This window comes from Jaculus jaculus, chromosome 7, assembly GCF_020740685.1.
Source record: "Jaculus jaculus isolate mJacJac1 chromosome 7, mJacJac1.mat.Y.cur, whole genome shotgun sequence".
In the NCBI taxonomy this organism is placed as follows: Eukaryota; Metazoa; Chordata; class Mammalia; order Rodentia; family Dipodidae; genus Jaculus; species Jaculus jaculus.
The window spans coordinates 126950541-126967344 of NC_059108.1; the positions used below are offsets into that span (position 1 = coordinate 126950541).

The 16804-nt window shown below is 52.8% G+C and overlaps 1 protein-coding gene across 1 annotated transcript in view; it reads right to left on the bottom strand.

Moving 5' to 3' along the window:
- Rin3 (Ras and Rab interactor 3) overlaps positions 1-16804 on the bottom strand; it is a 130319-nt gene that overhangs the window by 17447 nt on the left and 96068 nt on the right. The window contains exons 6-7 of the mRNA XM_004649326.3: positions 8427-9893; positions 2113-2421 (exon numbers count right to left, since the gene is read on the bottom strand). Of these exons, the coding sequence (XP_004649383.1) occupies positions 2113-2421; positions 8427-9893 (1776 nt within the window). The remainder of the gene's footprint in view (positions 1-2112; positions 2422-8426; positions 9894-16804) is intronic.

Genomic DNA, 16804 nt, shown 5'->3' on the forward strand with positions numbered 1-16804 from the left:
ACTGAGACGGGGGCCGGGCGTGGTGGCGCACGCCTTTAATCCCAGCACTTGGGAGGCAGAGGTAGGAGGATCGCTGTGAGTTCGAGGCCACCCTGAGACTACAGAGTGAATTCCAGGTCAGCCTGGGCTAGAGTGAGACCCTACCTCGAAAAACAAACAACAACAACAACAACAAAATTGAGATAGGGAAGTAACACTGCAGTCCCTGGCTGGCTGCTTGGGTGGCAGAGGGCCAACCATGTCCAAGTTTACTGTCCAGAGGTATGGCTTCAGAAGTGGGGTTCAAATGCTAGACTGCAGGGGTCCTGCTCCCTCCCAGGTGAAGATGCTGAGGCTCCAAGTGGGGTGGCCCAGACTGGAATAAAGGCTGGAGTTGGGAGCCGCTGGCCTTCAGTGGAAGACAAGCCCAAGAGTTATCTTTGCAGCAGCCCCAACCTTGTCTGCGTCTCTGGCTCAGAAATGACAGTCTGAGCTGGCCTGAATCACGGGGTGCAGGCCTTGGCCCCCCTACTGTGCAGGGTGATCTGCCTCTCTCTCTCTCTCTCTTTTTTCAAGATAGGGTCTCACTGTGGTCCAGGCTGACCTTGAATTAACTATGTAGTTTCAGGGTGGCCTCGAACTCACGACAATCCTCCTACCTCTGTATCCTGAGTGGTGGGATTAAAGGTGTGTGCCACCATGTCCGGCTCTTTTTTATTTAAGATTTATTTTTGTTTATTTATTTATTTAATTTATTATTATTATTATTTTTTAGAGGTAGGGTCTCACTCTGGCCCAGGCTTACCTGGAATTCACTATGTAGTCTCAGGGTGGCCTCAAACTCACAGCAATCCTCCTACCTTTGCCTCCCAAGTGCTGGGATTAAAGACGTGCACCACCACGCCTGGCTGTTTTTAAAACAATATATATTTATTTTTATTTATTTGAAAGCAACGGACAGAGAGAGACAGAGAGAGAAAGGGAGAGAATCGGCGTGCCACTGCAAACTAACTCCAGACACATGCGCCCCCTTGTGCATCTGGCTAACGTGGGTCCTGAGGAATCAAGCCTTGAACTGGGGTCCTTAGGCTTCACAGGCAAGTGCTTACCTGCTAAGCCATTTCTCCAACCCTAGGCTCACTCTTTTAAGGAGATACTAAATGGTGTTTATAGCCTAGGCCCATTCTCTAGCCTTGACACCCACTCCTGATGGCCCATAGTCAGGCACTTGCCAAAAGATAACTGTGTTCCTTTAGCAGCCCCAGCTGACCCCAGGGAGTCCCTGTGAGCTCAGCAGGACTGACCAGTCAGTATAACTGCCTGGCTGCTCCATGGACCAATGAGCCACCATCACTAAGGACTCTGGGGGCTGGAGAGATGGCTCAGCAGTTAAGGCAGTTGCCCACAATGCCTAACAACCCTGGTTCAGTTCCCAAGTACTCACGTAAAGCCAGATGCACAAAATGTTGCATGCATCTGAAGTTCATTCGCAGTGGCTAGAGGCCCTGGCATACCCATTCTCTGTCTCCTTATACATACATACAATATTTAAAAGAATGACTCTGTGGCCCTGTTAGAGGCTGACCCATAAACCCTCCAAGATTACTTATGCTGAAGCGTCAGCATTCAGCACTTAGGTGACCTTGTTGGAAATGGGCTGTTACAGATATAACTGGCCCGGATGAGGTCATGCTGGAGCGGGGTGACCCTAATCCGTTATCACCCGTGTCCTTACAAGAAGGAAATGCAGACGCAGATAGCAATGGGAGAATGTTATATGCTGACTGGGAGATCTGCAGACAGAGAAGCTGCCAGAACCCGGAGGGCAGCTGGGTTAGACAGCCCCATAGCTCACAGGGAGTGCAGGCCCTGCCTACCTTGACCTTGGACTTTTGGCTTCTAGCACAATACACTTCTATGTCTGAGCTGCCCAGTTCGCGGAGCCAGGATTCCTCAGCCCCTGGCAGACTCATATGGCGCCCTTTCCTAACGCATGCATGCACAGGCATAACCGGCTTCCTGCCTGCCTCCAGGGCCACAGCAGGTATGCTAAGGTCACTCTGAGAGGTACTAGAGAATGGCTTCTACCCATGCCCTGTCCCTGGTCCCCTGGGAGGGTTCCAGCCAACCTACCTGGGTTGCCAAGGGCCATGGAGTCGTAGATGAGCTTGCAGGTCTTGAGCAGGATGGAGATCTTCTTCCCGGGTGAGTAGGCCTTGTACATGCTGGTCAGCTTCTGCAGGATCTTCTCCATGACGGCCACCTCAGGCACGCTGGTGGTCACGCCCAGGTCGGTGGTGGTGGTGGCCAGGATCACCTGCTGGTTGTCCCGGAGTTGCTGCAGAGAGCCGTCCCGGCTGTGGATGTCCAGCAGGCTGGCGTGGATGGCCTCTTTCAAGGGCTTCAGGACACACTTATACAAGGCTGACTCTACGATGGCTTCTGTGGGCAAGAGCACGGGGATGAGGAAGGCAGCTGCCAGGATCCTGGCGCTTGGCGGAGCGGCCCTCCCCTGCTCACCATTCAGGTTCAGTGGTTATCCCCTACGGCCCTGATAGGCGGGACAGAAAGCCACACTGCAGAGGCACTGGCCTCTGTAGTCTAGTGACTTCCCAGGGCCGGGCACAGAGCTTGCCTATGAGCACACATTTCAGAGTGCACCAGCCATGTGTGCATTGCACAATCCTAGGCAGCTGAGAGTCCGGTGGCCCGGTGGATGCTTGGTGGACTTCTTCCTGATGTCTCTTGTAATAAAATTTTTGTTTTTAGCTGGGTGAGGTAGCGCACACCTTAAATCCCAGCACTCGTGAGGCACAGATAGGAGGATGGCCATGAGTTCGAGGCCACCCTGAGACAACAGAATGAATTCCAGCTCAGTCTGAATTAGAGTGAGACCCTACCTTGAAAAACCAAAAAAAAAAAAAAAACAAAAAAAAAAACCCCCACCAAAACTTGATTTTTCCAGGTAGGGTCTCGCTCTAGCTCAGGCTGACCTGGAAGTCTCAGGATGGCCTTGAAATCATGGCGATCCTCCTACCTTTGCTTTCTGAGTGCTGAGATTAAAGATGTGAACCACCACACTTGGCTTTTTAAATTTTTAAAAATATTTTTATTTATTTATTTACTTGCAAGCAGAGATACACACACTCACACAGAGAGAGAGGAGAGCATAGGTATGCCAGGGCCTCTAGTCACTGCCCACAAACTCCAGATGCATGTGCCACTTTGTGCATCTGGCTTTACACGGGTATTGGGGAATCAAACCTGGGTCGTTAGGCTTTGCAGGCAAGCACCTTAACTACCACGCCTTCTCTCCAGCCCCTGATGTCTCTTCTACCTCCCAAACCCTGTTGACTATCATCTCAAAGAGTCTATTCAGAGCCTAACTTCTCATCATTCCCATGGCCTCCGTGCTGCCTTGGGCCAGTCAGGCAGCCCACGTCATCTTTTGCCTGGGTCATGTTAGAAGAATCTTGCACTGAACCTGGGAGTCTGTTCTCCACCAGGAACCAGTGTCATCTAATGACGCGTTGATCGCGACATATCTCTGCTCAGAAACCCGCCAGGGCTTATCTCACACAAGAGCACATCAAGGCTGAACTCTTCTCCCTCTGGTCCTGCAACCTCTCTCGCTCACGCGTTCCTCCATCATACTGCTCCTCAGGCCCTCCAGGCCTGCCTCTGCCTCGGGCCCCTGGCACCTGCCGCTCCCCTTGCTGCACTCTCATGGCTCAAACGTCACCGAATCTGAGAGACAGTCCTGATCAGCTCAGGGGGTAGGAGTCAGTGAGTTTTGATCTCACAATAACTGCAACACACATGCCCCGATCTCCCTCTGCAGTTGGGCCTGCTAAGGCTCTGATAAGGTGAGTGGAGGCCGAATAAGTCTTTGAACTCATGTCCGCTCAACACTGCCCTGATGTCAGCTGCTCTGAGTGACAGCAGGAAACAGTCTCAGGATGCTACCTTGGTCCTAACCCACCTCCATGGAAGAGTCTTGGATATAGGTCTGGCAAGGGGAGGCCTCAAGTCCTGGTCCTGCAGGAAAAGGCTGTACAGTTCTTCTTTGTCATGCATGTCTGGGAGACAGTTCGGGCTGTCCCCCATCACCAGAACACACGCTGTCCCACTGACCTAAAGGCAGAGACTCGAGCTCCCCCATGACCTTGGCCATTTCCCTTCCCTGTCCAGGGCCAATGTGTTTGTTTCTGAGTTTGCAAAATGAGACAGTTGTGCCTCAGCCCCTGGCGTCTGAGAGCGTACTGGGTGCCTCCAGCTGTGGCCTTAGCAGCCACATGTGCCTGGAATGTGTCCCAACTGCTACTTCCTGTCTCCCTGACAGGGCAGGCTACCTCTGCATTTTTGGGCCGTGCCTCTCTCATTGTACACAGCGCAGTGCAGACACAGTTCTCAGAAGGAGGCGGCTGTCTGGTCCAAGCCCAGCTCACCACCAGGCCCGTGTGCACCACGGCTTCCTGGAAGAGTGGAGGCTGGGCCAGGAGGCTGACCGGCACACGGTCTGAAATGCAGCTCCACCGTGATGCCCGTGCAGGGCCCACCTCTCCATCTCTGCAGCCCAGCTCAGCCTCTGCCGCCTCCTTTGCCTGCCCAGAAGCCTCTGTGCCCCGCACTCATGCACATGGGGGCCCCTGGGAACACTGTGCTGGGTTACCTGCTTCGATGGACCCAGAGCCCAGGTGCCAGACTGTGTCCTGAGACAGTGAGATCCCCTGGTGGGTCTGCATCCTGCCAGCTGGTCACAGGGGAGAGGAGGGGGGCTACTGTCCTTCTGCTGTTTGTAACGAAGATCCACCTGTACTGGTCTTGTCCTTTCCCAACACAGGACTCTCCCGGGCTCTTCATGCCGCCTCTGCGCACTTAACGTACCCTTGGTTTCTCCAGGCCAGACCCTCAGCTTGAGTTTCATAGCCTCGCATATGTGGTCCTTCCACCCCCCTGCCTTACCCCCACCCCGTCTCTACCTGCCTTCATCACCATCCCCTCTACCTGGAAGAAGCCCTTCCATCATCTTCTCCACCTCGACCCCTTCACGACCTCAGCTCTCACCCTCTCACTGGAAGGCAGAGCTGACCACGCTTTCTCTAGGCTGCTTTGAGCCTTCCCTGCCATGCCCATCCGCGTTCTCCTGGACTCACAGTGCCTGATGCCCTAGGATTATCTCACCCAGTCTCTGGCTGTTTTTTTTTTTAATTAAAAAAATTTTTTTTAATGAGAACGAGAGATTGAGAGAGAGAGAGAGAAAGAGAATTGGCGTGTCAGAGCCTCCAGCAACTGCAATCAAGCTCCAGTTGCATGGCAACTTGCGTGTTTGTGTCATCTTGTGTGTCTGGCTTACATGGGACCTGGAGAGTCGAACATGTGTCAGTCTTCACAGGCAAGCTCCTTAACTGCTAAGTCATCTCTCCAGCCCTATTTTTTAAAAAAAATGTTTTATTTTTATTTATTTGAGATAGAGGGAGAGAGAAAGAGGTATATATATAGAGAGAATGGGTGCATCAGGGCCTCCAGCCACTGCAAACGAACTCCAGAGGCATGTGCCACCTTGTGCATCTGGCTTACGTGGGTCCTGGAGAATTGAACCTGGGTCCTTTGGCTCTGCAGACAAGTGCCTTCACTGGTAAGCTATCTTTCCAGCCCCATTAAAAAAAATTTTTTTTAGTTACTTGTATTGTTTGCAAGCAGAGCAAGAGCAAGAGCAAGTGTTTGTGTGTGTGTGTGTGTGTGTGTGTGTATGAGAGAGAGAGAGAGGGAGAGGGAGAGGGAGAGAGAGAGGAAGAGAGACAGAGAGAGACAGAGAGAATGGGTAGGCCAGGGCTTCCAGCCACCAAAAATGAACTCTGGATGCATGCGCCACTTTGTACATCTGGCTTTACATGGGAACTGGGGAACTGAACCCTGGTTGTTAGGCTTGGCAGGCCAGCGCCTTAACCACAAGGCCACCTCTCCAGCCTTCTGGCTGCCTCGCTGTGACCAGTGCTCAGGTTCCTATCTTCAGTGCACACTTCTCTCCAGGGCTGCAGACTCAGGCCTCGCTGGCCTCCTCTCAGCCCCGCATGGATGTCCGGCGAGCATCCCGAGGCCTCTTTGGCTTGGCTCCCGAGAAGCGCCTGGCCCTTCTAGGGACACCCACACCGGTCCTCGGCCTCCTCTCTCCCTGCCGGAAGGTGGCCAGCCAAGCCTGCACCCACTTCCACGGGCTGGATCTGAGCTCACTGTGCCACTGGCACTGCCCCTGCCCTCCCCAGCTTCCCTTGATGGCAGCTACTCTGCAGGAGGGCAGGAGTGAGGCTGTGCGCGTGCGCCGCCGTTCTGGTACTCCCGGGCTTGAACCTGCCGTGGCTGCTGTCCCTTGCAGGCTCGCCAAGTCCCGAGGGGGGAGGGGGTCCATGGTACTGTGTGACTGGCCTCCCCCCCAGGGCCTCGCCACCTCACTTCCTGTGTGCTCTCTGCTCATGTCACCACACTCTATGGCTTTCTTGCAAATTTCCTGTCACTTGCCACACCCTGAGAACAGGAAGAGCTTGCGACCCTTTGGCTCCTGTTTTCTTAGCACCAAGACAGCGTCTAAGGTGAGGCTGGGTCCCAGTCACTCAGACTAGCCACTTCCAGGACTTCCTGATTCCCAAGACAAGCTGCAGGGGGCCAGAGCCTCAGTCCCCAGGATGTGGTGACCATTTGTGGAATAAGTCTGTGGCTTCCATGGGGAGGCCTAAAGCATCCTGCCCACATGACTCCTTCAGCCCTGGCCTACTGGGGAGACAGGTGCTGGCCTTGGGCCTCAATCCCAACCTGAGTCACCACTGCGTCAGTGCCCACATACTGTGGCCTGGCAAACATATATCAGCCCTTAGGAGTTGGCCATCAAAATCCAGTCTCCTGGAGAAGGGAATGCATTATACTCTGGTCAAGGAACTTTCTCTATGAATCAGCTGTGCTGCAGAGCCCCAAAGGTATATGATACTTTGATGCTCTTAGTTCCTGGGGGAGGAGGGGGAACAGGGAGGAAGAGGAAGAGGTGGGAAGGTGGTACCTGGAGGGGGTGATATTTATCAAGCAGTCCCAAAGCAGCTCAATGTATTTTGTTGTTGTTTTTGAGGTAGGGTTTCGTGTAGCCTAGCCTGGCTTTAAACTTGATATGTGGCTAAGGCTGGCCTTAAACATCTACTTCTCCTGCCTCTGCCTCCCAAGGACTGGGATCATAGGTATGGGATTATGCCATATCCAGCCACAAGTCAATGTTTTAGCAATGCCTTTGGCCTCCAGCAGTGTGATTAGACTGGGTGTTTTAATTTTTTATTTATTTGGCAGATAGGGAGAGGGGGAGAGAGAGAGAGAGAGGAAGAAAGAATGTACGCGCCAGGGCCTCCAGTCACTGCAAATGAACATGTATGCCCCTTGTGCATCTGGCTAACGTGGGTCCTAGGGAATCAAACCTGGGTCCTTTGGCTTTGCAGGCAAATGCCTTAACTGCTAAGCCATCCCTCCAGCCCTAGACTGGGTGTTTTAAAAAAGTATTTATACAGGTGTGGTGGCACATGCCTTTAATCCCAGCACTTGGGAGGCTGAGGTAGAAGGATCGTTGTGAGTTCAAGGCCACCCTGAGATTACATAGTGAATTCTGGGCCAGCCTGGGCTAGAGTGAGACCCTACCTCAAAAAAACAAAAAAAAAGTATTTATAAAGGTGTGATTGCAGCTCAGTCAAAAAAGGTTGGATTGTTATTGGATTAGAGACTGCAGGGCTATATGTGGATTGAGAGGGGTGGTCAGAGCAGTTTGCTGTGCTGGGTTGGGTCTTTAGAAGTAGAGCCTAGGGCTGGGGAGATGGCTTAGCCGTTCAGGTGCTAGCCTGCAAAGCCAAAGGACCCATGTTCGACTCTCCAGATCCCACTTAAGCCAGATGCACAAAGGTGAGGCTACCGCAAGGTCGCACATGCCTGCTAGGTGGCGCAAGCATCTGGAGTTGGATTTCAGTGGCTGAGGCTGGCTTGGCCATGGTGGTGGTGGTGGGGGGGGACAACAGGTAGAAGGAGTGAGGAAGGTGGGATGAGGCAAAGACTGGCTGGAGCAAAGACAAGGTCCCTGCTGGCCATGGTCTCTCTCCAGATCATGAACTGCACCACAGTGGTCCTGCCTTGAAGGAAGAAGCCTAATCTTGATCCTCCTGTCTCTGCCTCTTCAGCAAATATCCTACCTGCGTGTGCCATGACAAGGGCGGGAAGCCTAATCTGCAGCTCCCGTCGGCATGGCCAGAACCCGCGGCTATGGGCTCCTCTCTGGCCATGCACCATTAGCAAGCAACCCACCCTGCAGCAGCTGGAGGTGGGTGTATGCCACCAGGGAAGTGGTGCCCATTGCTGAGCCTAGTGACCCCTGCGTGTACCCCCCTGCCATCCCTCCCGCAGGCCCTCCCGGCACGGGCACTGACCGAGCTCCTCCTCGGCGTCCAGGGCGGGCTCCGCCAGGCCCCTGAGCTCGGCGCTCTGCAGCAGGTAGCTCTTGAGCTGCGTCATCATGGTGCGGATCTCCTGCAGCATCTCCGTGCTGGACGCCTGGCGTGCCATCATCTCCAGACTGTACACTTTGTAGTCCTGCACCAGGCTGCCGAAGTACGAGCTCTTGTCCTGGGCCAGCTCCACCACCTTCTTAAACAGCTTGCGGTCCTTGGACAGGAAGGCGTGGAAGACGCTGGCAAAGCTGACCAGGCTGAGGCGGTGGCGCGCCTTGTCCAGGATCATGGCGGGTCTCTTCTTCACACTGGGGCTGCTGAACTCCAGCTCCTCCTCGGTGCTGCTGGTCGAGTAGGAGTCCTGATCGATGGCCGAGGCGGGCACCCCCAGGCTGTCTGAGAGCGAAGCCAGGGAGCCCGTGAACTCCGGAGAGCTCTGGGGACAGGCACTGGCCTGGGTAAAGAGGTCCTGAGTCTGGGCTGGGGACACCCCACGTGGGTCTTCTCCGGGTGCACCAGGTGTGGGCTTCTCGGGGGTGGCCTCGTGGGTGGGGTGCTCGGGGCTCTCCAGGGGAATGGGCAGGCTAGGGGCCAGCTGCCGGGAGACTCTCTTTTTCCTGGGGGGCGGGACTGGGGGTTGTCTGGTGTTCCTGGGAGGCACTGGTAAGCTGTCTGGATCTCCGGGTTTCTCTTCTGCATCCTGCTCTGGCTCTGTGGTCCTCTGTGCCACATCTCCAGGGCTGTCTGAGGTCCCTTGGGGCAGTAAGCTGAGCGAGGTTGCCCTGGAAACACCCAACTTATCCCCCTCTGGCAGCATCCTCACACTCTGGCTTTCCAGGGACAGCCTTTCGGAGATGCGCCTTCTGGGCGGAACCGCAGGGAGGCCTTTCTTCACTGGCAGTGGAGGGGCAGGGGCCGGCTGCAGGGGGCTGGAGACTGTCCCTGGCTTGGCATCTTCGTCCCCGAGGGGGCCCAGACCCACAATGGGTCGTGGGAGTCTCTCACAGGCGGTCATGGGTGTCTGGCTAGGGTGGCCTGGGGGCCCTGGGGCATGAGGTGCTAGAGGGGAGCCGGGCAAAGGTAACGCAGGGGCAGGGGGCACAGGAGGTCCAGTGGGAGGCACACTGGGCACTGGGGGTGGGGGTGGAGGCGGAGGGCGGCGTGGGGAGCCCCGGGGGATGGGCGAGGTAGCATTCGAGGTAGCAGGCACAGGGAGTGAGGGGCAGCTGCCGGGAGGCAGTGTGTCAGCGGGCAAGGTGCAGTCCTCGATGAAAATCGGGTTCACAAACCACAGGCGGTCGTTTCCCACCGACAGCTCAATTTCACAGGAACAGTTTGCATAGTGGGTGGTGGGCCGGAGGCTAGAAGCTGTGGGAGCCCCAGGGGCTGGGCCTCTGGGGGGATCGGCTGGGCCTCGTGGGGGGTTCAGCGAGGAGTCCCAAAAGCCTGTGGAAGGAAGAGGGGAGACAGTCAGTGCTCCTGGCATCTGCAGACCCAGCGGGTAAAGAACTTTTGTGTAGGGCTGTTTTAGAGTCAAGCCTCTCCCACCACTTCCTGCCTGGAGGGGAAACCCCGCTCCTCCGTAGGAGTTGGGTGGAACTGGGAGGGGATGTGAAAGGCCGAGCTTCAGTTCCCCCTTGATGTGAATTCTGGCCGTGGAGGGCACCTGTGACTCGGGCCAAGCAAGCTGGCAATGCAGGAGGGCATGCTAAGGATAGAGAGAGCAGAGGACTGGCGTTCCCCCAGTTGCATGGGCTGGACAGGTCACTTGTCTCTTCGACCTGAGTTTAGTCATCTCTACAATGGGAGCCCAAGAGTGTCCACAGCATAGAACGTCAGGAGGGAACCCCTATAGTAGGGAAAGGGCTTGGGCCTGTTTTGGGCACCACAGTTGGCGCACGCAGGAAGAAGGAACCAGTGAGTTGGGAGCAATGGAATCAGACCTGTGCCAGTTTGCTGTAGGCTGACATGATTTGGAGGGTCTGGACCCTAACTCAGAAGACAGCTTTGGGAAGCAGAAGTGGGAGGATCACTGAGTTTGAGGCCACCCTAAGACTACATAGTGAATTCCAGGTCAGCCTGGGCTGGAGTGAAACCCTACCTCGGGGTGGTGGTGGGGAAACAACAACAAAAGACAGAGCTGAGCCAGGAGTGGGCGGGGCTCAGCAAGCAGGGGCAGCTGCCAACCAGTCCTTGTGTGCTTGGCTGTGACAACAGCCACCAAGGCAGGAGTGGCTCAGGAGTTCTTGGCCACTGAGTACCACCCCCAATGAATACCCACGGATGCTAGCACCCTCCAAAAGAGCACAGGGACATTGAAGAACAAGCCACTCTGAGGACCATGGGCCTAAGCCCTGTCCACTATGGTCATGTTAGAGGTACGAAGGGTATGAGCCAGGCTGGTGGGAACAGCCTCTCACCCAGGCCTCAGGAAGCAAGCTAAGGAAATCAATGCCAAGGGTGACACCAGAAGCAGCAACAAGTTCTCCTGTACCAGCCGTGAGCTGTAGGCCTTCCCTGGGTCCCTCTGATGGTCCCTGAACATAGGTTTGTCCCCACTTTACAGATGAAGAGACGTGAGTCAGGGAAAGAGCATTTGTCTGAGGTCACAGGTGGCGAGCGAGGGGGTTAGACTTTGAAGGGTCCCACTAGCCCCGTGTCATACTAAGAGCCCTCCATCACAGGAACTTCCTTGCAACACTTCCTACCTCAGCTGGGAGTCAGTAAGCAGCAGGTGGCTCGTGCCCGAGCTGGGGATGTGGTAAGAGTATGACAGGTACTTTTATTTTTCCTCTCTTGCCCTGGGATTGAACGTAGGGCCTCCCACATGTAGGCAATCACTCTACCACTGGGATACAACACCCCCAGCCTCCCTCCTTTTAACTTCTTCAAAATTTCAGATTAGATCTTGCTAAATTGCTTTGGGCCAGCTTTGAACTCTCTCTCTGTAATCCAGGCAGGCCTTGAACTTTTGATTCTCCAGCTTTAGTTTCCCTCCCTTGTGGCCAGGATTACCTGTGCTACCAGGCATGGATGCAACAGGTTCTCAGGCTCTTTTTTTCTTCTAGGTACTGTCTTGCTCTAGCTCAGGCTGACCTGGAATTTACTATGCAATCTCAGGCTGGCTTGCAACTCATAGCGATCCTCCTACCTCCACCTCTTGAGTGCTGGGATCAAAGGTGTACGCCACCACGCCTGGCTGCACCATGTTCTTGATGTTAAAAGAAAGGGGACATCACAGAATGGTGGGGGACAGGAAGCCAGCGTGACCCTGCTTTTTAAAAGATGACATTCTCAGGGACATGGGCAACTAACTGGCTTTGATGACCTGAGGTTACAAACTCGATCAAGGTGAGCAGGGTGCATTCCTGGGATGGAAAAGCAACTGTGACCCCCCCAGTTGTGGGTGCCCCTTGCTGGGCAGGAGCGTGGGGCGGCTCCCCACGGAGCCCTGCCCTGGGCACAGACCTTGCTGTGTGTCTGGCAGCGAGCCCAGAAGGCCCAGCTGTCACCACAATAACAAGATGACAAGGTTTCATGTGTTGCTTCCTAGTATGCAAAGCTCTGTGCGTGTCATAACTTCAGAAGAAGGCATGTCCAGGCTGGAGACAGTGCTTGCCTGTGAAGCCTAAGAACCCTGGTTTGAGGCTTGATTCCCCAGGACCCATGTTAGCCAGATGCACAAGGGGGCGCACGCGTCTGGAGTTCGTTTCCTGGGGCTGGAGGCCCTGGTGCGCCTATTCTCTCCTCCTCTCTATCTGCCTCTTTCTCTCTGTGTCTGTCTCTCTCAAATAAATAAATAAAAATAAAACAAAAAAATTTAAAAAAAAAAAAAAGGCGTGTTCGTGGTGGTCTTTCCCTTGACCTGGTAGCCACTTTCCATGATTGCTGGGCCATTCACTTTGCCTTCTGGGGCAGCACCTGACCCCTCCATGGCCAACACCCTCCCTCAGGTGCCTGGCATTAAACACACAGATGCTCTTGCTTGGTGAGTAGGCCAGATGCCCGTGTCTACACCAGCCAAGCAGAGCTGTCCCCTTAGAGGCTTTCCTAGTGAAGAGCACCAGGTGACCAGTCTGCTCAGAGGGTAAACTGGCCAGTAGCCCTGGGGAGCTGAGATTAGCTCTGTACTCACTTCTAGAGTCCTGGAAAACTTCTTGGGGGTAAAGGCCAAAGTTATGGGATGGTGTCCAGAATCACCTAGTAGTGTCTGGACACTTTTTTTTTTCTTTTGTATTTGAGAGAAATAGAGGGGGAGATAGAATAAATGGGCACACCAGGGCCTCCAGCCGCTGCGAATGAACTCCTGACACATGCGGCCCCTTGTGCATCTGGCTTATGTGGGTCCTGAGGAACTGAACCTGGGTCCTTAGGCTTCACAGGCAAACACCTTAACTGCTAAGCCATCTCTCCAGCCCTGCCCTTGTTTTTGCCTCTCTCACTATTTCATTTCATCCTCCCACATCTCAGGCTGACCTCACCTTGCCAGCATCTCAGCCCCCAGAATGCCACTTCTGCTCTGGTGATCAGCTTAGAGGTTGGGGCCTGATGCCTGACTCCTGTCCTTATTAAGCACCTGTGAGTATGCTGATGGTGACGCAGCCCGCATTCTAGTGAGGCAGACAAAAGCAGGGAATGGTGGTCCCTGCATTTCAAAAACATACCATGGGACACAGGAGAACAGGAGAGGTCTGGGTGTACCAGGAAGCCTCCTTCTAACAGGCCGCGTGCACCCCAGTCTTGGACCATGAGGTCCAAGTGGGTGGAGAAAAAAATCCCAAGCGGAGGGAACAGAATCAACCAAGACCTGATGGTGGAGTAGCAGGCGGCACGTTGAGGAAGAAGTGAGCAGTAGATGGTGTGAAAACGCAGGCTGGTTAAGGTGCTTGACTGCGAAGCTCACTGCCCCAGGTTTGACTTCCCAGTACCCACGTAAAGCCAGATGCACAAAGTGGTACATGCATCTGGAGTTCGTTTGCAGCAGCTAAAGGCTCTGAAGTATCCATTCTTTCTTTCCCTTACTTTGTCTCTTCTCTTCTGTCTCTCTCTCCCCTTGCAAATAAATACATGTTAAAAATTAAAATTAAAAAAATAACTCAGTAGATGACTCTAGGAAATATGTACAGGGACCAGATCCCATGGACCTTGAATGAGCTAGGCAAGCAATAATGAAAGTGTCCAGGGAGCTGGAGAGATGAATTAGTGGTTAAGGCTTTTACCTGCAAAGCCTAAGGACCCAGGTTCGATTCTCCAGGACCCACGTAAACCAGATGTACAAGGTGGTGGTGCATGTGTCTGGAGTTCGTTTGCAGTGCTTAGAGGCCCTGGCGTGCCCATTCTCTATCTGTCTCTCTTGTCTCTATCTCTCTCTCTCTGCTTGCAAATAAAAAAATAAAAAATAAATATTAAAAAAATAAGGGCAAAGCCGGGCATGGTGGCACATGCCTTTAATCCTAGCACTTGGGAGGCAGAGATAGGAGGATCACCGTGAGTTTGAGACCACCCTGAGACTCCATAGTGAATTCCAGGTCAGCCTGGGCTAGAGTGAGACCCTACCTTGAAAAACCACCAAAAAAAGGGGGGGGGGGCAGAGGTAGGGCTGGAGAGATGGCTCAGTGGTCAAAGACACTTGCTTGTAAAGCCTGATGGCTGGAGTTCGATTCCCCAGTACCTACATAAAGCCAGATACACAAGGTGGTGCATGGGTCTGGAGTTTGTTTGCAGTGGCAGGAAGCCCTGGTGTGTCCATATTCACTCTTTCTGTCTGCCTCTTTTCTCTTTTCTCTCTGCTTCTTTCTCATATATATGTGGAAATAAAAGGAGAGTGGAGGAGCCCCAGGTGGGGAAGGATTGTCAAACAGCCAGCCTGGATGCCACAGGATGGCAGGGCTGGTCCCTTGTAGGCAGGACAAAACGTATTTTCCACTTCTCGTTAGGTTTCTGGCAGCAAAGGAGCCAGAACCCGGTTGAGGGAGATAGGCCCAGGATGCTGATTACCCGCACCCAAGACAGGTCTTGAGGTTGGCATGCATTCAGGCGGGACACAGGCCTCTAAGGCAAGGCTAGTCTAAAGGGAAGGGGATGCTGGGCAGAGGGACGCACCAGGGGGCCCAGAGCTGGGTAAAGGAAACAGGCAGTGAGGGACTTTATGCTAAAGAAAAAGGAAGTTGGTAACTTTCTCTGCAGCCTGCAGAGAGCCAAGACCAGAGAAACGGAACTGTCATGCAATCCCAGGGGTTGGCAAAGCTGTGGGTGCCACAGCCCCATGGCATGGTGCCAAGCCTTGGCTCAACTGCCCAAGTTCCCATAAAGAAGGGCCTGTCCCTTTGACTGAGGCGGCCATTTTGCTGGCCCTGCAGTCTTCTGAGCAGGGACCGAGGTGCGGGCACCTCTTTCCTGGTGTCTGTCTCTATGATGCTCAGAGAGAACGTAGGCTGTGGGACCTGAGGGCAAAGTCAGGTTTCACCCTGGGGAGTCCCAAGCCAGCTGCAGGGCAGAAAGGGACAGAAAATGGATCGGAAGTGCTCCAGGTGCTGTGTCAATGGCTGCAAAGCCTGGTGTGTTCAGGAATGCATTCATATATATATTTCTCTCCAATGTCTGTCTGTCTGTCTGTCTATCTATCTATCTATCTCAGAGAAAGAGAGAGACAGAGAGACAGAGACAGAGAATGGGCACTCCAGGGCCTCCTGCCATTGCAAACTCCAGCACATGCACCACTTTTGTATCTGGTTTTATGTGGGTACTGGGGAATCGAACCTGAGCCTTTAGGCTTGCAAGCAAGTGCCTTTAACCACAGAGCCATCTCTCCATCCCCAATATATATATATATATTTCGCTACATTCTAGAGATGGACTATATGGGCTGTTGGGCTATCATTGAAACTCGAATTTTCAACGAATCTTTACTAACTAGGAAATTTCCTGTCTGCTGTAAAGTGAAAGTGAGGTAAACATGAACTTAGCAGAGCTAGAGAGCATACGCCTTTCTTAATCATAGTTTTAAAATATTAAACAAATGCATTAAACACATAAAATTCCTTTTGCTCTTAGGAGCAACCACCTATGGTGGATCAGTGCTGAATTAAAGCTTATGCTAGTTTTGAGAGCCCAACTCATCAAAGCTCTTAAATCCAAGATGACGCCTTGGGTAGCCTATACTGTTGAACGCTGGGTTTTCCACATACAAACTTGGCCTTTCTTGCTCATAAATAAGTCATCTCTTGGTGTTCAGCCTGCAAGCGAGTAGCTCTTCTTCGTCAACATCAATCCTTGTCCAAACAGTAGTGCTTATTCCACTCATAAAAATCTCAACTGAATGCCAGAAATACAACTGCTGATACTGAGTAAAGAACGGAAGCGCATGCCTCAAACACTAAATATAGTTGTAAGACCATCCAGTGTGCCAAAAACCTGATAAATCTTTACCTTTAACCTGACACTTCTTGATTCCAAGGGTTAGAGAAACAAATTCTGATGGGCTGAGGAGGTGGCTCACTGTCAAACTGTAGCACCCCAGTTAGATCCCCAGACTCCACATAAAAAGTGCAAAGCCACAGTGGGTTTATGTAATTCTAGGACATTGAAGGTGACAGCAAAATGGGAGGTAGAAACAGGAGAAATTCCCATAAGCTGGGAAGCTCGTGTGAGTGCAGCAAAGAACAGCAGAGCAAGAATCCAGAGCCAGTGGACTGGAGAGACGCCTTAGCGGTTAAGGCGCTTGCCTGCAAAGCCAAAGGACCCAGGTTCAATTCCCGCAGGCGCACATAAGCCAGATGTACAAGGTGGCACGTGTTTGGAATTTGTTTGCAGTACTTGAAAACCCTGGCATGCCCATTTTCTCTCTAATGAAATAAATAATAAAATAAAATAATTAAAAAAATAATAAAATAATAATAAGAAGAATCCAGAGCCCAAAACCTACCTCAAATGAGGTGGACAGGCGAGGACTGACCCAAAGGTTGTCCCTCTGACCTCCACAAGCACACTGTGGCATGTGTGCATATGCATGCACATAAACACAATTGAAAGTTAAAAATATGTTTAAAAAAAAACCAAAAAAACCAAGCGAGGCATGGTGAGCAAGACCCTACCTCAAAAAACAAAACAAAAACAAACAAACAAACAAAAACAAACAAAAAAGCCAAAGCAAAGGCAAGATACAGAAAACACTATTTAAAACAATATTTTATTTATTGGGGCCGGGAGTAGAGAGGGAGAGAATAGGCATGCCAGGGTCTTCAGCCACTGTGAACAAACTCCAAACGCATGCACCACCTCATGCATCTGGCTTACATGGGTCCTAGGGAATTGAACATGGGTCCTTTGGCTTTGCAACAAGTGCCCTAATGGCTAAG